We start from the raw sequence: 22,788 nt of genomic DNA, 5'->3' as shown, positions 1-22,788 counted from the left end.
TTAACACTAAAAATCCTTTGAAGCGGCGGTTAAGGGTGAACTGTGCATGTAAGAAATGACTTTAAAGGATTAAACATCTGAATTTGATTCTACACAGACAGGAAACACTGTTAACATCATTCATTCATTTCCTTCCTTCCTCAGGTAAAAGATACAACTGAAGCAATTTAAAGGACGTGTGTGGATTAAACAAATCTTTATGAATCCTCTTTTTATGTTTTTTAAATGCTGACAGATCTCTATCTGGTCCAAAAGTGCCATTATGTGAGTATTCTTAGAATCTGTCATTTCCTGCAAATGAACAAAAACATGCTGATGACTCATCCTGCACTCGGGGACTCGAGCTAGAATCAGGTTGAAGTCTTTGTCTGATCTCTCCAGAGGTGTCATCCTCATGGTCTGATCAGGGCTGGCGGTGCCTCGTTTGGGGCTACTTGAGCTAACCAATCAGACGTTATTGAGGGGGTTTTTTTCAGGAAGTGACACCTCAACACAGCATGTTGTTTTTAAGGGTAGCATGCAAATGTGCAGTAACAAATAGTACCACTATATACCACTATAGTATCACTGTGCACTCTGGCAGTTCTGCAAAATAGTACCACCAGAGGTGAGATGTAGGCACATAGGAGGACTAATAGGAAATATGATGTGTTGGTGTGAAGCAGAGAGTGAAAGAGGATGAGACAAGTACTGTTTTCTTTGTTGTAAAACCCGCTTTCACAGAGTTCTCACCGTGTGTGCCAGTTTCACAACGGATCATTCAAAAAGCCGTTACCAAACCACACGATCAGGCAGTCAGGTCATTTCATTCACCGTCATCCTCCTGTGGTCGAGATGAGTCAACACTATAGTCAAAGAAATTGCCCCTGCAACACATCATGCTTTGTCTGCCCACGTTTGTTAGTTAGCACTTTTTTTCATCTCACTGGATGACAAAATGTGCTGACTAAAAAAAAGCAGCATGCATCAAAGTAATTTACAGGAGCATTATACCAAAAACAATGACCAGAAGCGAGTGATTTCCCAACCTGCAGGAGCAGCGGCGAGCTGTCCAGCAGACAGGCGGTCTCTGAGGGCCACAGCAGGGACGGGAAGGGCTGAATGATGCATGGCTTCACCACTTCCCGAGGCGCCCCGGCTGTATGAGGTGGCTGAGTAACTGAACAGACATGGAGGAAACACTTTCTGGGCATCTGAGGAGTGAGAACTGTAGGAGAGATGTGCAGATACACAAAATCTGCTTATTGTTTCAGAAAGCAGAATGCATGTGTGTGTCGGGTGTGTGTGAATGTGTGGGTGTGTGGGTGTGTGTGTACCAGTGGCAGCAAACATGCACAAAGTCAGCTGTAGAGGGAGGGTGTGTACCTCCAACCATAAACCACAGAAAGACACTTTAAATACCCCTGTGCCTGCACACAGCTCACTCTATGACACCATCATGGGATGCTCAGGGCTGCTGATTCTGGTTCTCGTCCTAAATGTTGCTCATGGCTTGGAAGTTCTGGGTAAGTGTGCTGGGTTACAGTCCGTCTGTGGCTGTCAGCTGTTTATGGGCTCATTTTACTGAACCCTTAGGTCCTATTTAACCTGTGGCATTCGCACAGAGCTGAGCTTTCCTGAGTGATTAGGCTGATTATTAATGCAAACAGGCAGTAAAGTCACATGCTGGATGCATCTGTGAATTTATTCTGCATTGTGTTGCTGATGAAATGTTTGTATTGTCACTCTGGCAGGCAGTTCATTATTATTGATCAGCAGTGTCACCTAAAACCTCAGTAATTCTTTTACAGCCTTTTAAAACTAATATATGAGGGTCATTAAGATGTGTCCCCCCCTCCTCCTCTTTGTGTGTGTAGAGGGAGGAAAGCCTCTGCAGGCTGCTGTTATTTAGAGACACTTGTGTTTGGTGCAGCCTTTCTTTCTGCAGAGTCACTGAGACATCCAGCTGGAGATGAAAGTCGAAATGTGTGAAAGAGCTCCTAAAGTCGAATCTCTTATTTGTTTACCACATCCCCAGTCTGCAGAGGAAGACTCACAGAGTGTCTCTGGTGATTTGATGTGCCCCAGAGGCTCAGAAAATATGATGCAGTGGATGAATGCATGCTTTTTTTTCTCAGTTTGTATCCTTAAGGTGTGCCTTTTTCATTCCTGGCTGACATTTATTTTGGCAATAACCTGCAAGGGCAAATGAATTATGAACCCACTAGGCATAATTGAAGGGATACAGCATATTTATTTCCCTCCCTCGCCGTCCTTTCCTCTTAAAAGGCTTTGGAGTCTCTCCATATTGTTTCCATTTGCTGTGATGTATAGTGAGAACAACAGTTTTTCAGCTTTGTTTGATGCAAACAGCTTTGCTCAGACAGGCTGCGTACTGAGAGGATTTTCATGAGGTGCAGTGCATCACAGAGCTGTCATCATTTTACTCATCGTGTATCAAAACACTGAATAGAAACTCTTGGCTTGAACTGACTGTCGGAATAAACTGTGTCCTCAAGTGCACTTTGATGAAGTCAGCAGAGGAAGCAGAGTGAAGGGGACTTGGTATGCACTGTGGAGTCTGCACACTGTCCTTTCTGCAAGTGCTAAAACCTGTCAGCTTCCATTAAACGCCCTTTCCTCTAAAACCTCCCCTTACTGTGGCTGATTTCTCAGCCGTGCACGGGGAGGAGGTTGCTGCAAAACTTTTGGACTGTTTTCATTTCATTAACATAATGGAGCCCTCTATTAAATATACACTGAGGGGACAGGGCCAGATTTATCAAGTGTCATTGTGTGCCACAAATCCAGGTCCTGTCTACAGCTTTAGAGACCTGCTGCAACTTTTTGCATGACTTTTTAGCTTCATGTTGCACCATGGCTTAATGTTGGCCCCCACTTTGACTCAGAGTGAAACATATCAAGTGCAATTGAAATAATCTGGTGCAAACTTTTATAGATTGTGATCATTTTTACTTTTTGGTATTCATGTAAAAAATCCTGGATGTTTTGGTACAGATGTGGGGGATTGTCATAGTATATTGACAGTTACATTTTACAATTTAAAGGTATTACGTTTATAATAATATTAATTAAACAAAAATAAAAGTAGTTTAATTGAACACTTGTTAGTACCGATGTAGCTTAACTGCTAGCAGAGATCAGTCTTTTGGCATTCAGTATAGTAAGGAGCCAGCTAAGCTACGTATACCTAACAAAAACACTGCGGTAACTAGATTTACAACAGGCAATGTATATATATATAATATAGTTTTATCTAGTGATGTGTGCCCTTTACTTCAACCGCAAGTGAAAATGAAATTTAATAGTGGGTGAAAACAAAACAACTTGTGGTATCAGGGGACTCACACCCCAGACTCCAGACAGAAGGTTCAACATGCTGCCTGTACTCCCACCATCCCCAGCCTACCTTAACACAGACCTTTCCAGGTGTGTTGGTTCCATCATGGAATTATTTTGGGCAATGTGATTGTATAGATCTAAAAACGTGATGCATGAGGGTTAAACTTAACTCTGTGTATTATTGATCAAATGTGGCGGCTGTGTTATAAAATTACAAATCGAACAATCGAACAATCGTTTGTGGACTACACTACACTCCAAATATTGATCCTGTAAAAAGCACGTTACACGTGTATCACGTGTAGGGCATGTATTCTATAATCTGAGGTGGAATACATTTTAATGGTATTCCTCCCAACATTGATTAGCTCTTGATTCTATTGATCAGTCATTGGCAAGTTCTGATCATGATAAAATGACTGAAGACCACACGACCACTGACCCACTCATTCTGCCTCATCCATCTCAGTTTCAGCAGGACAATGGGACGTGTGAAACCTTTTTCATAGGCACAATGAACATCTATCATGCTGCAGTCAGTCACTCTCAGGAACAGGAACAGCCACATTTCCCCCTCAAGACATTTCTGCTATGCTCGTGCTTTCAATTTCCAGACTGTTGCGTTGAACTTTTGCCCTCTCATTATTACTGAACTCTGTGTTGTTCTGTGTCTCAGATGTGGATGAAAAGTCAGTGTTAAACATCACTGCAGTCCTGGGAGAGGACATGTACCTGAGCTGCAGATACCAGGGTGAGAGTCAGATCCTGAGTGCTGAGTGGCAACGTCGCATTGGTGCCAAAAGTAAAAGATTGGTGGGATATTTAAATGGCAAACCATTCAGCCATGAAGGCTTCTCAAACCTCCAGTCTCTCACCAACCTCACAGTTCAGAAAAAGGTGCGCAGTGTGGATGTAGAGGGAGAATACATCTGTGAGTTTACAACAGAGGAGTTTGGTATTCAAGGCAGTGTCTTCGTCACTGTAGAAGGTAAATAATTAATGTTCTTTTCATTCACATCCGTGCTGCAACAGTCTGATGTTAATTAACTTGTTTTACTTCATTCATACACAGCTCGACCTGATATCCAGATCCAGGTGAATGCAGACACCGTAAATGGCACTCACTACCAGTCTGTATCCTGCTCAGCCATCGGCGGCAAGCCCTCACCTCAGATCAGCTGGTTGATCAACAACCTTCCACCTTCAGATGACCTTTTCACCGTCGATATGAACAACACTCTTCACTCTGACCGCACCTCCACTCTGATCAGCACCCTCAGTTTTCCCACCCACCTGCAGGACGAGGACAGCGTGACCTGTGTGGTCCGACACCCGACCCTCCCAAACCGCACGCTCACTACAGCGAGGGTGCAAACCTATAGTAAGCACACGTGCAGAGCCTCTCAGTGTTGCTGTGTGTTGCCGGGAGGTGAAAAATTGCATCGCATCACCAGTCAGGCGTTTGCAATCATGCATCATGACTCAGCATCTTGCAACACAATAACTTTCTCGTGCTGATTTCTCACACAGGCTGCTTCTTCTCACTCTGCTCCATATACACTGTGACAGACCATAAATCACACTGCACAGTGCAATGCAGTCATGTGGGAATGCATTCTTTCACTGAGCATATAGAACAAAAAAAGTAGCAACAGCACACAACAGTGTAACATGCTGCAGTCTTCCAGTCTGTTGGCTCTGTACACCTGTTGAGCTGATGAAATTCAAAAATGCATGACAGGTAGTATTAATAAGAGGCCTGTCCTTGTACTTAGATGGCATTTGAAGTAGTGAAGGATCATGGGATACCAAACCACTGATGGCAATCTCTAAATTAGAGACAAAAAAGGTCTCCTCCATTAGGCTGGAAGAGCAGACCTCTGGTGGCCACTTCTGGAACTGCAGCTTTTGGCATTTCCATATCTGCTGAACGTTTTAAAACCCTTGGTTGTACAAAACATCACACATCTTAAGCTGTATCTTTCAAACAAATCTTTCTTCGTGGTTGACATATCAGACAAATCCCATAGCATGAGCCAGACGAGCCAGCTCATTTGTCCAGATTTACATTCTGTACTATAAATTAGGTAATTTTCTGTGAGAATCCAGCCACAGCTTTAGGTGTTAACAGATGAAATTCTAAAGCCAACTTCCTCCCCCAGCTATTACGAGGTGTTAGCCAACATCTCATACTCATTAGGGATGTCTGGCTGTGGCTGAACAACACAACTTTTATGTATTTGATAATAGACTCTTATCTCTGCTGAGTCCTAGTATTAAAGCCTGCGGTTCTCTCAGCTTTGGTTGGACAGCAGCTGGGCCAGACATCTGCTCTCAGCTGCAGCTCAGCCAACAGATGGGACAGGTGATAAGCCTAAGTCAGCACTCTCCAATACCCAAGCAGAAGCCCTCTCCTGGCCTGTGTTTAGCTAACATCCAGCTCATCCGGCCCCAGCTTCCTATTTAACAAAAACACCCTGAGCCTGTGCTTGCTATCTGACTTTTTAATTTGCTGGAAAAAACATCAGACCCCGTGAAGGAATAACTCTTCTCGCCTTTCTTCCTGTTCCACAGCAAAGCCAAATGTGACCATTAAAGCAGAGATGATACAACAAGAAGGAAATGATTTCTGGGTGGTCTCGTGCATTTCGTCTGGAGGGAGACCTGACACCGTCATGTCTTTGGCTTTGAGCACGACTGAGGATCTGCACAGAGAGAACAACACAAACTCAGATGTGCAGGAACTCTCAGTTCGGTTCCTAGTGACAGAGTATGAGGGCCACAATGTCACCTGTGTGTTTGACCATCCAAAATTTACACACACAGAGTCACGAGTCCTAACACTGCCGACTTTGTGTGAGTGAAAACAATGATTCAGATTTAACTGCTGATGTCATAAGAGTTACTGAAAACACAGATGTCTGCTTTTATCTGCAGTTTTGTCTTCAGCTCAGCTGGACTCAGAGTTAGGAAACGACTTTCCAGCTACTGAATTTTTGGAACTACAGGAGGGGCAGAGTGACGCCGTTATCAGCCTCAAGGTCACGGGGAACGTGCCACATTACAATGTTATCTGCAAAAAGTAAGAAATATTCACTGTTAAAGGGGCGCTCCGTCAATTTTATGAATGACATCTGCTGAAAGTGTGAAAAAGAAGCCTGTGTGTTATGCATGTTCTTCTATGAAGCTCATAAAGGTCTTCTTCAACAGACTAGGTCTAATGGCAGCAATATAATGTACACTACTGGAGGTTTACTGAGCCTGTTACAGCTGAATCTTTTTTAGTGTATGTTTCATTATGGTTAGGCTGGATGAGGTTCCAACAGCTGGATGTAAAAAAGTTGGCTGTGCTGTGCTATAATTACCACTAACACCTGTTCCAGCACTAGGTGCAGCAATGCAGGCAGAAGCTACAAGACTCAGTCTGCTGCAGCGTTACAAAGTGTTCGATTCTGACTGGAGCCTTTCTGTGTGGAGTTTGCACGTTCTCCCTGTGCCTGAGCGGGTGCCGGGTGCTCTGGCCTTCTCCCACATTCTAAAGACGTGCTTGTTAGGTCAATTGGTCACTCTAATCCAGGGTGTACCCCGCCTCTCACCCATAGATAGCTGGCGTAGATAGCTCCAGACCCAGGACAGAGGGGGTTCAGATGATAGATGAAGGTTTAGCACACCTGTTAACATGAGTTAATGACAGTATGAATACGGTCGGTACACAACACGCTTTACTGCAAAACAGAAGTCTTACATCAGTTTACATCTGCTTCTAATATTTTATGGGTCCAGTTCAAGACATCAAAACTTCTTGGTTAGGTTCATAAAAGGACTTTGGTTTGCATTAAAACAGATACATTTCTGTTTTTGTCTTTGAAATGGATGAGGGTACATAAACTTAAGATCATATTTTTGCTGTGAGGTCCCTGAAAAACACTCTTAAGCATCCTTACAGAATAGTCACTTTAAAGTTATCATTTAAATCTGCAGCATGCAGAGATTCTCATGCAAATAATAAAGAGGATATGAAAGGAAACACAACAGACTTGCTTTAAAAAAACGCAACAACAACAACATTTTTTTCCCCCATGAAGCTTCTTGTACAGACTGAAACAACCTACATATCACATAGAGGATGTGGTGGCATGTTTGGTGGCACGAAACCACAAGTGGCAGACAGCAGGAACCAGATTTAGACACAGTTCCTGATCAAAACACTAGAGTTTTTTCACTTTTTTATTTTCTTATTGTGCAGATATTAAAGCTTGTATACATCTTTTTCCTGCAGAGACAGAGGTCCTTTGCCCGATGGCGTGGAGCTGGTTAACAGAAGCCTCACGGTTCAGGGTCTGGTGGCGCATCAGCACGCTGGTCTGTATGAATGTGTCTTCTCTTACCAACATCTCCAAGCGACACAGCAGATTAATGTCACAGTCAAACCTCGAGTCATGCAGCTCGGTAGGTGAAACTCTCTGTTGGTATTTCTTGGAAAACTTTTCACTCTGCTTCTATAAATTATTGATGTTGACCCGTCTCTCCACGCCCTTTCCTCTCAGTCCCTCCCACTATACGAGTTGATTTGCGGACTGAAGATGGACGCAGTGTGATTGAGTGCTCAGCAGCTGATGCTGTTCCTGCAGCCAACGTGTCCTGGCTTCCAGCAGAGGGTGTGTCTGGAGACTTTTGGTTCAATTCCACTTCTCATAATGGAAGCCACTCCGTTCGGGGAGTCTTACTCCTCCCTGCCTGCTCGCCTTGGGAGCTCACTGCAGAATGTGTGATAAATCACCCAGCATTTGAGGAACCAGAGAACAGAAGCATAACACTCCCTCTCTGCGGTATGTTCAACAAATCAACTGATGGATAATTTTGTCTGAGTAGAGGACGTTTTTGGCTGCATATGCACTCCATAGATTTTTATCTGTTTCTCAAACGAAAGCCCTGACTTCCTGCTGTTTAACTACTCTTTCCCACACAGCTCCTCCTGACATCACCCTCAACGCAAGCACTGAGTGGAAAGACGGCCGCATGTACACAAAGGTGGACTGCTCTGTGGACAGTGTTGCCCCTACAGCAGCCATCAGCTGGCATGTTGGAAACACTGACAGCAACATCAGTTATCACACACAGAGGGAAGCCCAGGCGGACGGGCCGGTGTCGGCCCGCAGCTCGGTGCACTTCCTGTCCTCTCTGTATGCTGGTCAGAATTTGACATGCACGGTGAAACATCCGAGCCTGAAGGCACCAGAGAAAAGAACAATACACATTCCTGTGCACAGTATGCTGCTTGCCTCATTCTTAGAAACATTTCTTTCTAAGACACCTCACACAGCTTCTCATCTACTTCCTGCCACCCCTCTTTTCTTTTTCAGAAGCCCCTCAGCTGAGTGTGTCTGTGGTGCGACAGCAAGGCTCTACTCTCTGGCTGGCAGTGTGTGACTGCAGAGGGGAGGGTGTTGGAACAAACCTTGCATGGCTCCTTCCTGAAAATGCCAAAAGTCAAACGTCCCTGCACTCAGAATACGAAGGGCACATACTGAAAGCCCGGCTGACTTATAAGTTTCCACTTGAACTCCACGAGGGGCAGAACCTGACCTGTCTGTACCAGTTTGAACATGGGATCAAAGAGCAGAGGACTGTTCACATCCCCAGATACTGTGAGTGTGTCAGACACTTAATAAAAAACCTTCACAATGTTTCAGATGTGAATTCACAGAGAAGTTCCTCTTCCTGCAGATATCTCCTCTGTGACCATCCTGAACCATACGACTCCTCTGCAGAGCCGCTACACCGATCAGCCCGTCACATACAGACTGTCTCTCCATGACAATCATCATCATCAGAAAATACTGCTGCGAGTTGAAGGCAACGTGCCAGACTACAGGCTCAACTGTCAAAGGTGGCACATCCTCCATTATCTGACATGTAATCATGCAGAGGAAGCTCAGTTAGCCTAGCTTAGCATAAAGACAAGCCTACATTAATTTAAGTGTAGAAAAAAAACACATTTCACAGGTCACTGAGTGATACTGTATTGAATTCTTATTTTGAAGACACAACCAGCTGAAAGTCCTTTGTGTTCCAGGAGTGACGGCTCATTTGCACAAATGGACGGAGCTGCGATGATCCTCCAGGATGGAGGCCTGTACACCTGCTGGGCATCTTTCTATCACCACAGAGCCACAGTCAGCATTCATGTGGAGGTGATGACTGAGGAGGAACAGTTTGGTAAGCCATTCACAGAGACACTCAAACAATGCTGGTCATATCGCACTGTGAACAGTTTCAATGTGATGTGGAGACATTTGTCTTATTACTGTGGGCTTTGTGCTGCAGCTCTGGTTGCCATGATCTGCGTCTCTTCAGCCTTGGCTGTCTTTCTGATCCTGGTCGTCCTCCTCTGCGTGTGCTGGTGAGTTCCACAGGTGACAGGTTGCAGCTCGGCAGGTGATGTGTTGACAAGCAAACGAGGGCATCGCTGCCAGCAACACCTAATGCAAGACAAACAGGATGTGTGGATCGTTAACCCAACTCACCAAAACCTCAGTTTCGTGCACTTATTTTACAAACAGGAAGGACTGTGGCTGAAGCAGACAGGTGCCTGTGCCACCGCAGCCCTGTTAGGTAGAAACTGTTCAGAGAGAATAACAGATTTATTTTCCAGTCTCCTGCTCTGGCTTTTAGCTGTGTTACTTCTGGCAGTTTCTGCAGGCCACTGCTGTTAGCCTGCCCATTATCATCACTGCAAGGTTCACACAAGTCCACATGTTCGGAAGTTATTAGTATAATGAAATTCAAGCTGCCATCAATCAGTGAAAAAAATCCAACAAATTCATCTCTTAATCCTGCTGCTGTTGGGAAAAAGTCAGTGAGTCACATCTTTTACAACTGATGTGGGATATGTGTCACAATCTGAGAAGTGTTTATGGTTTCTGCCTGCAGAAGTTTCCACATGTACACGTTCTGAGCCAAATCTAATTTCTCTGCAGAGTGTTTGTCAGGATCAGGCTATGAGTGAAGCTGCACAGGAGTAGTTACAGGTTGTTTCAATATGCCTGCCACTCTGGCCCTGAACACTTGGTCAAGGTGTCATTGGCTGGCGGTCTCTGTCCCGTTATCCCTGGCTCCGATGGGAGGGTCCTGTCAGGCTAATTTGGGAAAGTCAGTCACCCGGTGAACAACAAGACTCCCCGGGAGGAAAGCTATTTTGGGACTAGCCTCAGCCGCCTCACCCTCCCCTGCGGCAGCACAGCAGGTCATATGAGGGTTGATGTCAGTGAGGTCATAATGTACAAAGTGAGACACTGTGTCTGACATCAGAGATCAATGATGAGGACTCGGGTCACTGTTCATATCCATTGATATTCCTGTCGCGTATAATGCATTCAAACCTGCAACTGGCCCGTTTGAACTCCCTCAGTGTTTCAGGCTGTGTCACAGTGCCACCTGGTGGAGCTGATCAATCCTACACACCCTTAAAAATCTCTTTTGTTTTACAGCAAAAGAAACAGCAGGACACAGTACAAGGTACGTCACATTTCTACTTCTATTGAATTTTCTATTCTTAGAGTCTCACCTCAAATTCAAATACCCCCTTATCCTCAGTGTAATTGCACTCAGTATGTGGAGGGGTCTAAAGGAGACTCTTTCCAAACATCATGGTGGAATTATTTTCTATAAAACCTTGTAACCAGTAAATATTTGATTTTGGGTGCACTGTCCCTTTAAAAAATGTCATTCATAAAGTGAGGCCTGCGTTGTCGTTCAGGAGCAGGAGTCTCTATCGGCCTTGACGGCTCTGGTGCCCGGCTCTCCTGAGGTGAAGAAGCCAGAGGACAGCAAGCAGTACGCTGACCTGGTCAGTTACTCCATCGTCATCGACGTCAAGAGCACAGTGTGAGGATGAAGGTGCTCCGCAGTTTGTATATATGACATTCAGCTGTGCACAAACAAGGACCACTGATTCTGATTTCAGTTTTTTAAAATGTAGCATTTCAAGTGAAACTGTACATGCACTGAGCGCATTTGAACAGATTGGCATTAATGAGGATATAAATTTTGCACTTTTTTATATCTTACTTGAATTCTTTTCTTTCATGCATTGTATTGTTTTTGTATTGATCAATAAAGTAATTTTTTCAGTTTACTGTACCAAATCAAACACATGTATGTCTGATTTTACACACTAAAAACCGTTTGTAGTATATTTTTACAGTTATTGATGAGTTCCAGCTGTCACAGAAGTAATGCTGTCAACAAAAACTTCAGCTTCTCTGGATGCTGTAGTTTCAACACGCCCTCTTGTGGCAAAAGATTATACTTGCAACCAGATTTTTAAAGTTTCTCTCATATAGACAAACTGCATAAAAATGTATTTTCAAAATATTTGACACACACACATGACAGTGATTCCTTTAAAATATTGGTATATTTAAGGATTTTCTTTTTTTTTCTTCTCAAAAACACATTATAACAATTACATTACAAACATATCTATATTAGCTGGTATACCCAGTGTAATCCAGGCAGCTGTGTTTGTAGGGTTAATTTCGCCACTAATAGAGTACATGTCTGATTTGCTCACCTCCAACCAGAGAGATGTGGTAAAGAACAATGTATTAAATGAGCACTTAAACAAACACAGCCCCCTGATGATCTGATCAGAGTCTGTGAATGTTTTTTCATCTCTTCTTGTACACACACGGCTTCAGCTGCAGCCCAAGCTTCTGTGTGTTTTCTGGCACGTTTCCTGTCTTCACAAATTCGAAGGAGTAGAAATGAGAGTTTTCTGTATCCTGGAGAAAAAACAGAGAAGCTGATCATTCTCACAAGACAAACCTAAATGAGTATCTGTAACAAATATTGTTTTGATTGGTTTTTCTGTCCCTTCAACTAATGTTATCATTCGTCGGCCTTCAAATGATGCAGTCCTTGAATAGAGACACAGCGGCTGTGTGTGTCCACTCACCTTGGACACCATCTTGAATCCAAGACTTGATAGCGTGTTGATGAAGCTGCGCACATTGTCGAATCTGCTCGCCACTTCTGCTATTTTAAGACATCCCCTGTAATGATGGTAAAAAAAAAGAAAACAGTCACACATGCCCTGTTACAGAACAACGTGAACATCAATATGTTCAATCCTTTACCCCATTTTTAGGACTCGATTGGCTTCTGCTAAGAAATCCACCAGGTTGGTGCCCATGAGAGAAAGACAAAACACAGCGATGTCCACCGAGTGATCAGCCAGCGGCACCTGCACAGGCAGAAGGTCTGTTTCATTTCAGTCACAGAGACTATAGAGAACCTGCAGACAGGAATACTTACATTGGCCATATCGCAGACTGTGACGAGCTCGCATGTAGCTGCTAGGTCGAAGCTGTGCACTCTGTTCTTCACGCTGTGCGCTATTTTACAGTCACCACAGCCGAAGTCCGCCACCACCTGAGAGGAAGGCCTGAAATGATACGATCCACACAGAAGCAGAGATTTCAAGTTCCAGCCAACAGGTTCTCACAAGCTGCTGACTGGTGCTCGCCATCTCCTCACAGAGGCAGAATGAAGCATCAGTTAAACACCCGCAGAGCAGCCTCATCCATAGTCTTTATTAATGTACTCACTTTGTGTGAATGTAAGAGATGATTGCGTCAACTGGGTTGGCGGGCCACCTCTGCACCTGTGCTGTGTATCCTTTGTGGTAAACCCAAAAGGCCTCTGGATCTTGTCTGAACATGCGCCTCGCCTCGCCGCTGCTCGTGCTGTACAGAACTTCATTAATGTAGCGGAAACGTGCCGACTCCAGGCGCTGCTCCATGCGGGACCTGAGCGAGTCAGAGCGGCTCTGCTCCACCTCTGCTGGTGGCACCGCCGGCTCATCTTTCCTCTCAGCAGAACTCTCCTGATGGCCCGTCTGCTGGTTTTGAAGTATTTTAAGCAGCTTTTGTCTTTTGAGGTTCTGTTGTCTGCTGAGTTCAGGTTTCTGTGTTTTTGTGGGGGACTGCTGCTGCTGGCTGTCTGTGCTCTTCATTTCAGCTGCTTTGAGTGCTGAACAGTCAGATTTAGTTTTTTTCTCTTTATTAGTCTGCTGCTTTTCTTCTGTTGTTGGAGAAAATACAGCTTCAGTCTTTCCTTTCAGTGCTCTCGTTGTTTTCTTCTTCTGAGCAGTTGTCTGGCTGTTGCTGTTGCTACAGGAGTCTGTTCTGACTACTTCCTTTGCCTTCTGTTCATCTGAAGACTTGGCTGTATTTGCTTCCTCGTCGGGTTTATTCTGGCGGAATTTATTTTTACATTTCCTCTTGTTCTTCATTTTGTTTTTCCACTGCTGCCTGCTTATTTTCTCTGCAGTCCCTGGTTTGTTTACATTTGCTTGTGCAGAATTTGTGGTTTCTTTATTCTGTCCCTCGCCTGCTGACATGCTTTTTGCCTTTGTGGGCCCTGAAAGAAGAAAGATTGTTATTTGGACTATGAATGGTGGAAAATGTAGATGTCTACAAGCTATTGATTACTCACCACATGTGTTATCCTTCTTCTGCTTCTTCTTTGTTGGTACATGTTTCTCCTCTCTCATCGTCTCATCTCCATTCTCCTGCTGCTCCTCGGACTCCTCTGCGTGCTTCCTCTTTTTCCTTCTCTTCTTCTTTTTCTTGCTGTGTGATGCAGCTGCTTCTGTCTCACTTTCGCTGTCCTGCTGGCCGCTGTCATTCTTCCACTCTGGGACTGATCCCAGTGTCTGCAGCGTCCGCAGCAGGCTCTTTTTACCTACAGCCTTTGACTGTTCAAAGGGATTTAAATCATCAGTCATTTGAATAAAAAAAACATGTATCCCATATCCCAAATCAATATTCATAAAACCTGAGTTGTATTACACAGATGTTTTTTTCAGTATAGGAAAAAGTTACTGTGTTATGAAGCTAAACTTGCTCAGCACGTACCTTGACATCTTTGCTGCTGCTGTTGTTCTTCTGCTTGTTTTTGAGGACAACTTTACTCAAGAGTTTACCGTCTTCTTCGTCGTTCCAGTCTTCATCCTCATTAAACATGTTTCCCAGGATACTTTATACACAAAAACAAACTCCTGCTCTGTCTGAAAGAAATCCACCAGGCTCACTTCTCTGAAAGCTAACTCTGCTAACTTTAACACTCACACCTTTTCGTACCTAAGGCAGCAAAACGAGTTGATTCTCCGTTATAAGCAAATTGTTTTGTTAATGACGGTGTGTCATTTCAAATGTTGTCTTCTATAAACATGTAATTATATTTAATAAATGCCGGAATTTCTTGCTTAAAGGAAAAGCCACGTTGGTTTGTGTCATGTGTGTAAAGGAAGCAAAACAGAACTACGGGCGCAAGTGAATGACGTATGTACGGCAGAGCATTCTGGGATATGACGTTTCTCGTGATCATGCTGTAAAAACCTTAAAAACAGTAGATTAAAAACGTTATTATCTAATTTTTAGTAGTAACAACTGAGCTATTATTGATATTTTTGTGCTTCTAGTGGCAACATAATACAAATACCTAATTATTGTTTAATTACTACAAAGAGTGCATTTCTTTCAACTAAACTATATTTATATGCAAAATAGACATTTAAAACAAAACAATGTAAATATAAATAAAACGAAAACGCAAAAATTATTTTAATTTAACAACTACAACAGAAGAGCAAAATGACCAACAACATATGTGAGAAAATAAGTATTAATCACTTTTACTGATTTCTCTACAAAGCAGGCAGTACAACAGTCATTGGTTTTTGTGTCTGAAAAATTGACTCTTCAGATAGAGAAGCTCCCAGCACAGCCCTCCCACCTGAGGAGAAAAAGAAGAAGAAAAAGACATGCTGGAGACTGTTAAATTGTTAAAATTGTTCATTCTTTATTAGTCTGAGCTTGAAATGTTCCTAAAATGTTCATTTTAGTTTACCCTTCTGCTGTAAATGTTGCTTGTAACATCAGCTTGTGCTTCTAAAGACAGTAATAAAGGATTAAATACAATAGAGAGGGACACACTTTCATGTCACTGACCCAGAAATTTCAGTTCTTCGGTCCCTCTGCCGGCGGTTCTTGAACCAGTTGCTGACCTGGGTGGCAGTGAGGCCTGTGGCTGCTGCGAGCTCTCGCTTCTCCCGGGTAGACGGATACGGTTTATGATAGTACCATCCTCTCAGTATACTCCGAGATTTCTCCTGTGTATGAGTTAAATACTAATATTAACAGTTTGTTTACTGGAGCACATTCACTGCTACTTGTTGATATCAGATACAGTAAAGTACAAGTACTGTATAACTGTACATTACAGTTTAAGACCTTGAAGCAGTAGCTGGTCTCCTCTCCATCCCAGATGGTGTGTGGTAGGGGAAACTTTCTCCTGACACGATACTTCCCCACAGCTCCCAATGGTCGTCCCCTCTGCCTCTCGGCCTCCATGTAGTGGGCTCGCAGCCAGAGTTGCTGCAGGAGTGGGTGGCTGTGTGGGGAGAAGGGGAAGCCCTCCAGCAGGGTGTAGAGGTCTGAGAATCTCCCCTGATGAAAGGCCACTGCAGCTTTAGCCTTCAGCACGCTCTCCAACTCCCTAGGGCATGTGGAAGAAGAGGAGGAAGGAGGAGGAAGAGCACAGAGGAAGCCAGCGAGACGGCCCATGCAACCAGTCTGCAGCAGGACCTCACACACACAAGTGACCTGCTCTGCTGTGAAGATCATTGCTGTGGGAACACGATGGTGAATGGTGGTGAGCAGCTTCTCCTTAGATTGTGCAGGATAGTCTGAAGCCTCTGTGGAGCATGATGGCCTGCCAGTGAAAGACTGCTGTTAGACCCATCATCATCACCATAATACCCAGGCACAGGTAACCTGAGACAGTCGAGGTTATAATAACACGCCATTCAGTCCCCATTCTCTTGTACAAACAGATACATGCACACCCTCACTCACCATTTAAACTATTGTACCAACATTCAGCCAGAGAGAAAGAAAACCTGATCGCTGCACTGTGCAGGAGGGGAACATATTTGAATAGAAATTTTCCTGCCAAATCAGAAGCAAAAATCCTTTCAGTGCTCACATGAATATAACACGAAGCAGAAGCTTTTGTAAATGTAGTTTATTACAATATCATGTAATATAAAAAATAGAATGCATTTGAATACAAAAATGAGAAAAAACACACACAAACAACAATCCCTTTAAAAACTATGAAAAAAGTGGACATACAATATCTTTGGTTAAATCTGGAGTCATACGTGTCAGGTAGGAGACTTGCAAAAAAAACAAAAACAAATAAAATATCCCAGGTTACAGATGTGCATGAGCCCAATTACAAAAAGGCTTTAATATCACAATGCTTTGGTAAGAAATGGCTAATATTCACAAACATGGACACAATTCCCTTTACATTTCAGGCTACAAATGATTTATCAGAGCCATTTAATACTCCACACAAACATCACAGGGAACAAATATCCTAAAAATTAATTAGTAGGGGATGTTTTTTTTTTCCAAAAAGAGATTGTACAAACTTAGGACGCTCTACGACACGACCTTCTGAGTGAAAATGAATATCATTTCCTATCTGGAGTAGACACTGTTAGAAGTAGACACTGATTGATACATGCTTTAAATAGATTAAATGTAAAAAAAAGAAAGTAAAAGAGACAAACAGACACTAAATTTCTCTCTCTCACACACACAGGCCATTATTGTAACTAGATGTGACACTTAAGTGTATTTTCTGTGTACCATAACTGGCCAAAGGTTTGACCCTTTCCTGTATTATGACATCAGACAGGCTCATATAACTTTAGGTTTGAATACACGACATAACTCAAAGTGTTGTATTCTGTGTGGAGACCGATTACAGAGGAGTCCATCTGCTGTCATAACAACATGGCATCGCAGCGTAAACATCGTGTGAATAAAATGTGCAAAATATACAAAATGATGAGATCGACCTACAACTATGCAACAGAAACGTGTCACATTGTAATTCACTGAAGATTTAACTGTTACAGAACTGTACGTGAAAAAGAATTTGGCAGGGTACATAGCAATTATAACATAAAAAACACATCTCTTAAAAAAACATCAAATCTGTTAGCTTTAAAATAAGGCACTTATCAGTATTCACATACTGAGAGTTTGGAAGAAGCATCACTTAGTTGGATCACAGCTAATGTTTTAGTGTAATTCACTGCCTGGCTTCGTTATGAAGTTCAGTTTTTTTTTCTCCCAAGTGTACTGGCCGTTTTTGACTCAGCCATTGTGCGACATATAGTGTCCTATGTAGAACTAAACATGTATTGCATAGAGTATAAACCCTTTTACTTCCTGTGTTATATATATTTTTTTTAAACATAGGGCAGCTTCTCACTTGAAAACTGCAGATAGTAATAACTGTTCACGATTAAATGCACGTTTCAACCCACACTTCAGTAACTTGTACTAATAAAATACTGTTGTGTAGCCCTCGAATATAATCTTCATTATATTCCTGGAGTGCTGGTAGAATATACTCAGGGAAAAGGAAACCAAACTCCTGAATATTCTGAGCTCTCGACAGGCACAGAACTATTTAAGGATTCATCCTGTTTGCCAGATATATAAGTCGGGTGTATCGTCTTTGTGGTCGCACCACAATGTGCTACTTTGTCTGCCAGAAAATAAAAACAAAAAAACCCAACATACACAGTATAGCCAAGTTTGGTCTGCAGTCCACAAAACAGGAGAGTGGAAAGAAAAGACAGGAAAGCCATGAACCCTTACACCTTCCATGTTTGTCTCTGTAATGTAAAATATGTCATTATCAGGTGTGCACCAGGGTCGGCAAACACAAAAAGAGTACGCACCAATGTGTTGTGTTCATGCATTCATCCACTGTGCATGTGCTGGAAAACTGAAACAAGAGCTGAATGTAAAAAGCTGCTGCGTGAACTGTTCTGTCACTACGTACATAAGAGGAAATGTGTGGGGAAATTCTTTAGAAGCATGTGTATGTTCACTGTCGATGCAATTTCACTGCCAGCACCTCATTCACATGGGCAAGAAGGACGATAAGGTAAGGTCTGTAAGGGAATACAGGCCTGGCAGCAGTGGGGTCAGTTCTTCGGTCTGGCTCTGATAATATGAATAAGGCACATGTACATTTTAAAAACCAATGATGTTGAATCCCACATAGCCCTGCACATCCACATGGTAAAGAGCTGCAGATGACTTAAAAGTGCCAGCAGGGACTGTGATGGTATCAGGCCCTGCTGAGAGAGCATTGTTGTTTGCCAGAAGCTTAACATGTTGCAAGTCTCACCATGTGCTGTAAATTTCAGGTCATTAAAAAACACACACGGCTACAGAAAGCTTCCCACACCATGGACAGACTACAAACCCAGCTCCTCATCCACAGGGACAGACTGGAGCTGAGTGAGGATTTTGGAGTCTCCATCCATGTCCTCTGGATTTCCCAGTGGTGAGTTGGCTTCAACATCCTGCTCCGGAGAGGGGCTTCCCAGAAGCAGCGACTCCCCTCCCGGTAAGCCTAACAAAGCTGGGTCTACTGGTAGGTCGCCCTTACTGCGACCATCAAACAAAGTTAGACTGGCTGAAGTGGAGAGGGGTACCGGGCTCCACGCCGACTGTGACAGTTGAATGTTGGGTGTCACTCCACTGTACATGGGGCTAAGGGTGAGCATGCTTTCTGGTGTGAGAGTGTTCAGTGTTGTTGGGGTGACTGAATGGTCCAGCATGTGAGGGGAGGGGATGGTGGGAGTCTGGATGGCTGTGATTGCAGTCTCTGGAGTGCAGTACGGTGGGGACGAGTTGATGAAATTCAGGGGAGAAGACGTGAGGCCGCTAGGGATTGAGGCCGAGGTGGTTGAAGTCTGGGAGGCTACAGGAGGGGTAGTGGGGTTTAGAACAGGATTCACTCCATTTGCAGAGATGGGTGAAGCATCTGGGACTGGCTTTACAGGCAAACTGGTGAGCTGAATACCAGGGATGGTCAGAATCAGCTTACCCTGCTGGACACTAAGGTAAGGGCTGCCACCGAGTAGGAGGTTACCTGCAGTGAGAAACGATAATTCACAATCTGACCGCAAACAAGAGTCAACAAGTATTAAAAACACCCACAAATATAAGGTGTAGCTTGATTATCTGCCTCAATTGCGCTGATTAAATATAATTTACAGACCAATGGCAGCATATTCTGGGTTGGTTGAGTTTTACTGATAAATAAATATAAACAAAAAAATAAATAAATCAAAACAAATCACTCAACAAAAGCTTTGTGAGCAGCTTGAAAACATCTTCAATAAATACATTAAACATGAATTTTCTAAATATTTCAGCTCTGTGTCCCACATTTGCATATATATCAGATGAATGATGTACCTGGAGCCGCAGAAGGAAGCTGAATGATCCCAGAGCTGAGGAGCTGCACAGCAGGGGCCGCGCTGGTTGGGGGTCCCACAGACTGAATGGGCCTCAGCTGGTTGATCTTCAGAGGAGCCTGTGCAATGCCTCCAGCAGCAGGAGGTGAAGTCAGGATCTGTAAGGGCACTCCAGTGGATGGCATGGAGAGAGACGGGCTGGCAGGTACCACTTGAGGAAAAGAGATGGTGGAGGAGGTCTGGATGGAGGAGACGGGTACCAGCTGGGGCATGGAGAGAGGGACCAGCTGTGCTGGTGCGCTGCCTTTTGCGTGAGGGCCGGGGACTACTTGTGTAGGGGAAGAGATAGAAATCACCTGTGGGGCCTGGATTTTGTGGGGTACAGAGTTTGTGGGCTGCCCTCCCAGTTGTTGTGTCATTGGCTGTGGGAGCTGACTGTTGTTAAGCTGTGAGATGGAAACTATAGTTGTGGCACATTCAGATGTGGTTGTTGAAGCATCCTGCTGCTGTTGTACCACTCTGCTGCCTATGTTCAGAGTCTGAGGGCTTTGAAACAGAGGAGCTTGGGACGTAAGGGGCGATACTGGTACCAGCTGAGGGCACTGGGACACCTGGGCTCCTGAAGAGTGCTGGACCAGGTGGGATACTGGTATTCCCTGGATGGAAGGCACAACCTGCGGCAGAGAGATAACCTGAGTGGTAGAATTACTGGAGGAAACCACAGCACTTGAAGGGTTTAACTGGGAGCCAGCAGAAGCACCGACTACATATTCCTCTTGCTGCCCAGAGAGAGACACGACAGAACTGGAGATGCCTGCAGAAGATATGGAGGCTGGGAGGGTGAGGGTCTCCTGGTGTTGCGGGTTTTGTGTTAAGACTAGAGAAGGTAGACTGGTTGGAGAGGTGAGAGTTGGTGAAGAAGGGGATAATGATGAAGAAGAGGAGGATACAGTCTGACTGCTGCCTGCTGATTCAGGGACACCAATGAAATCCATTGCATTGCCAATTTCTGTCTTGGGTTGCAGAGGAAGCGAAATGACAGATGGAGGATTTGAGGCCTGTGTGGTGTGAGTGCTAAGAACAACCGCTGGAAGACTGCTCGGCTTGGCCTCAGTGGCTGCAACTTCCTGCTCAGCCACAGACTGCTGCACACTGATGCCAGGTTTGGTTATAACCTGAGCCCCGTTCAGTATTAAAGGAGAGCTGGTTGCAACAGGACTCAGTGTGACTGTCTGGCAGTCGCCCAAGCTGAGCCCGTTAATTATGACGCCTGCACCAGCACCGGAGATGAGGGAATTTCCGTTGAGTAGTAATGGCTGAGACGCTGTGAGGAAGCCGCTGGACCCGTTGAGGATGAGCTGGCCTGTGCTACAGGGGACTGCAGAGACAGAGATAATGGAAGGTGTGGAGCCAGCAGCTCCCTCCTCTGGTTTGTCGGGGCTGTCATCCATCGCCTCGTCTTCAGAGCTGTGGTTCCCGTCAGACTCGCTGAAATGGAGAAAAATACAGATACAGGTTAAGCAAAGAGGATACAGAGAGGATGGGTGATTTTGATCAGTAAATTAAACTCAAAAGATTAAAAACTATTATAAATAAATTAATACATTGGCCAATAAATAAACCAGTAAACAATCTGCTCTGCTTTCTTTGCTGGGTGTGTCCTGAAGGTCAAAAACTCCTGACTGTCCTGAACACACACCCACAAGGACAAAAGCTGTTTAAGGTATTTCTTGCAAACATTCATGTGACTAATAATTAAGAGAACTCACACATAGGAAGAACTTCCATGTTGTTTTAAGGGGGTGCATGCATGGATGAAAGCACAGCATCCAAACAGATTGTCTGCCAGACCACCACTAAAACCTGCATTCTGATAAGATAACAGCGGGTTTCCCTCCCTCCCCTTCTTGCTCTGTGATTCCATCCTCTGTGTGAGAACAACTTAAATGAGACTTTCTTTACACCCCCCAACCTTCTCTGCTTTAGGCTTTTTTACTCTAACCTTCCTCACCCCGGCTCTGCAGGCCTTATAGGCGGCAGTGCAGGGTTTCAGGAAACTTGAGCCATGGTGGGCGCCCTGGATCTCACATTTCATAACAAAGCAACATGCTCTCATACATGTGTGGCTTCACTGCTGTCAAATGTCAGCCCCTGTCCAACTTTACACCATCTGTAGGGAGTTTGTTACTAGTTTTTCCAAAATGTGCACACTTTTTAAAAGCCCTTTGCAGCCCTGCTGGCTTTGGTAGTCACAGTGACAACCAGACAGGCAGGTAACAGCCACATTTACACAGCAGCTGTAAATTTTCTGTTTCTCTACTTAAAGTGCACACACAGAACTGCAGCTCTTTGTCTTGCCTTTTGCTGTGGGTCCCGGACGGGGTCCTGTCCCTCTGCCTGCGGTTCTTGAACCAGTTGCTGACCTGTGTGAGGGACAGCCCCGTGACTTTGGCCAGGTTCTTCTTCTCGTCCGGAGTGGGGTACCTGTTGCTCTTATAGCACTCTTTCAGGGCGTTGCGAGACTTTTCTTTAAAGCAGTAAACGGTCTCTTCTCCATCCCAGATCGTTCTGGGCAAAGGGAACTTCTTCCTGAGCCGGTACTTGTCCACTGCGCCCAGACTGCGGCCCCGCGACCTCTCCGCCTCCTTGTAGCGGGCTTTGAGGTACAGGTCCTGCAGGAACCCATGGTTAGACGGGTGGAAGTCGTGGCTCTCCAGGATGGCGTACAGCTCCTTGAATTCTTCCCGGTGGAAAGCCACCAGTGCCTGGGCCTTCAGCAGGATCTCGTTGCCACGTAGCAGCTCGGACGACGGCGGTATGGTGGATAGAAATCTCCACAGGCGATCCACATTGCCCGCCTGCAGAAGGGCCTCGCACAGACATGATACTTGGTCAGTGGAAAAACTCAGAGCCGACTTTTGGAAACTTTGGAGCAACTGTTCCGAAACCTGGGACGAATCGTCCTCTTCTTTGAGCTCCGTTGCCGTTGGCTCCTCTGGGCTGTTCTCTGATTGTTCTGTAGACTCCAAAGACAAGGAAGCCATTTTCACTTTAACTTTTTTTTCCACCAGTGGTTCCTC

The 22,788-nt window shown here is 44.4% G+C and overlaps 4 protein-coding genes across 5 annotated transcripts; 1 reads left to right on the top strand and 3 right to left on the bottom strand.

Annotated features, from left to right (window-relative positions):
• The first annotated feature begins 1,437 nt into the window (after positions 1 to 1,437).
• Positions 1,438 to 11,494, top strand: LOC114445509 (uncharacterized). Of its 2 annotated transcripts, XM_028420608.1 has the most exons (14): positions 1,438 to 1,505; positions 4,019 to 4,330; positions 4,415 to 4,723; positions 5,917 to 6,198; positions 6,280 to 6,424; positions 7,622 to 7,791; positions 7,890 to 8,171; positions 8,312 to 8,611; positions 8,706 to 8,990; positions 9,070 to 9,232; positions 9,419 to 9,561; positions 9,670 to 9,745; positions 10,833 to 10,860; positions 11,102 to 11,494. In XM_028420608.1, exons 1-14 carry the CDS (start codon positions 1,439 to 1,441, stop codon positions 11,231 to 11,233), a joined length of 2,694 nt encoding a protein of 897 aa, XP_028276409.1. In that variant the 5' UTR covers position 1,438; the 3' UTR covers positions 11,234 to 11,494. The 2 variants fall into 2 exon arrangements, with proteins under 2 accessions (XP_028276409.1, XP_028276408.1); XM_028420607.1 differs by lacking the exon at positions 11,102 to 11,494 and having other exon boundaries at positions 10,833 to 11,071.
• Positions 11,495 to 11,782: 288 nt separating this feature from the next.
• On the bottom strand, positions 11,783 to 14,665 carry rrp8 (ribosomal RNA processing 8). Its single transcript, XM_028419584.1, has 7 exons — positions 14,265 to 14,665; positions 13,843 to 14,104; positions 12,954 to 13,767; positions 12,661 to 12,790; positions 12,483 to 12,589; positions 12,302 to 12,398; positions 11,783 to 12,128 (listed from the first exon to the last, which is right to left on the bottom strand). Exons 1-7 carry the CDS (start codon positions 14,370 to 14,372, stop codon positions 12,015 to 12,017), a joined length of 1,632 nt encoding a protein of 543 aa, XP_028275385.1. The 5' UTR covers positions 14,373 to 14,665; the 3' UTR covers positions 11,783 to 12,014.
• Positions 14,666 to 15,065: 400 nt separating this feature from the next.
• six9 (SIX homeobox 9) lies at positions 15,066 to 16,086 on the bottom strand. Its single transcript, XM_028419647.1, has 3 exons — positions 15,642 to 16,086; positions 15,360 to 15,520; positions 15,066 to 15,144 (listed from the first exon to the last, which is right to left on the bottom strand). The coding sequence occupies exons 1-3, from the start codon at positions 16,032 to 16,034 to the stop codon at positions 15,111 to 15,113; spliced, it is 588 nt and encodes a 195-aa protein (XP_028275448.1). The 5' UTR covers positions 16,035 to 16,086; the 3' UTR covers positions 15,066 to 15,110.
• A 419-nt stretch (positions 16,087 to 16,505) lies between these two features.
• Positions 16,506 to 22,766, bottom strand: six5 (SIX homeobox 5). The gene is made up of 3 exons (XM_028420017.1): positions 22,067 to 22,766; positions 19,710 to 21,196; positions 16,506 to 19,380 (listed from the first exon to the last, which is right to left on the bottom strand). The coding sequence occupies exons 1-3, from the start codon at positions 22,750 to 22,752 to the stop codon at positions 18,701 to 18,703; spliced, it is 2,853 nt and encodes a 950-aa protein (XP_028275818.1). The 5' UTR covers positions 22,753 to 22,766; the 3' UTR covers positions 16,506 to 18,700.
• Between the last annotated feature and the right edge of the window lie 22 nt (positions 22,767 to 22,788).

Source organism: Parambassis ranga, chromosome 13 (assembly GCF_900634625.1).
Source record: "Parambassis ranga chromosome 13, fParRan2.1, whole genome shotgun sequence".
Classification (NCBI taxonomy): Eukaryota; Metazoa; Chordata; class Actinopteri; family Ambassidae; genus Parambassis; species Parambassis ranga.
This window is presented reverse-complemented; position numbering and strand designations above follow the sequence as displayed.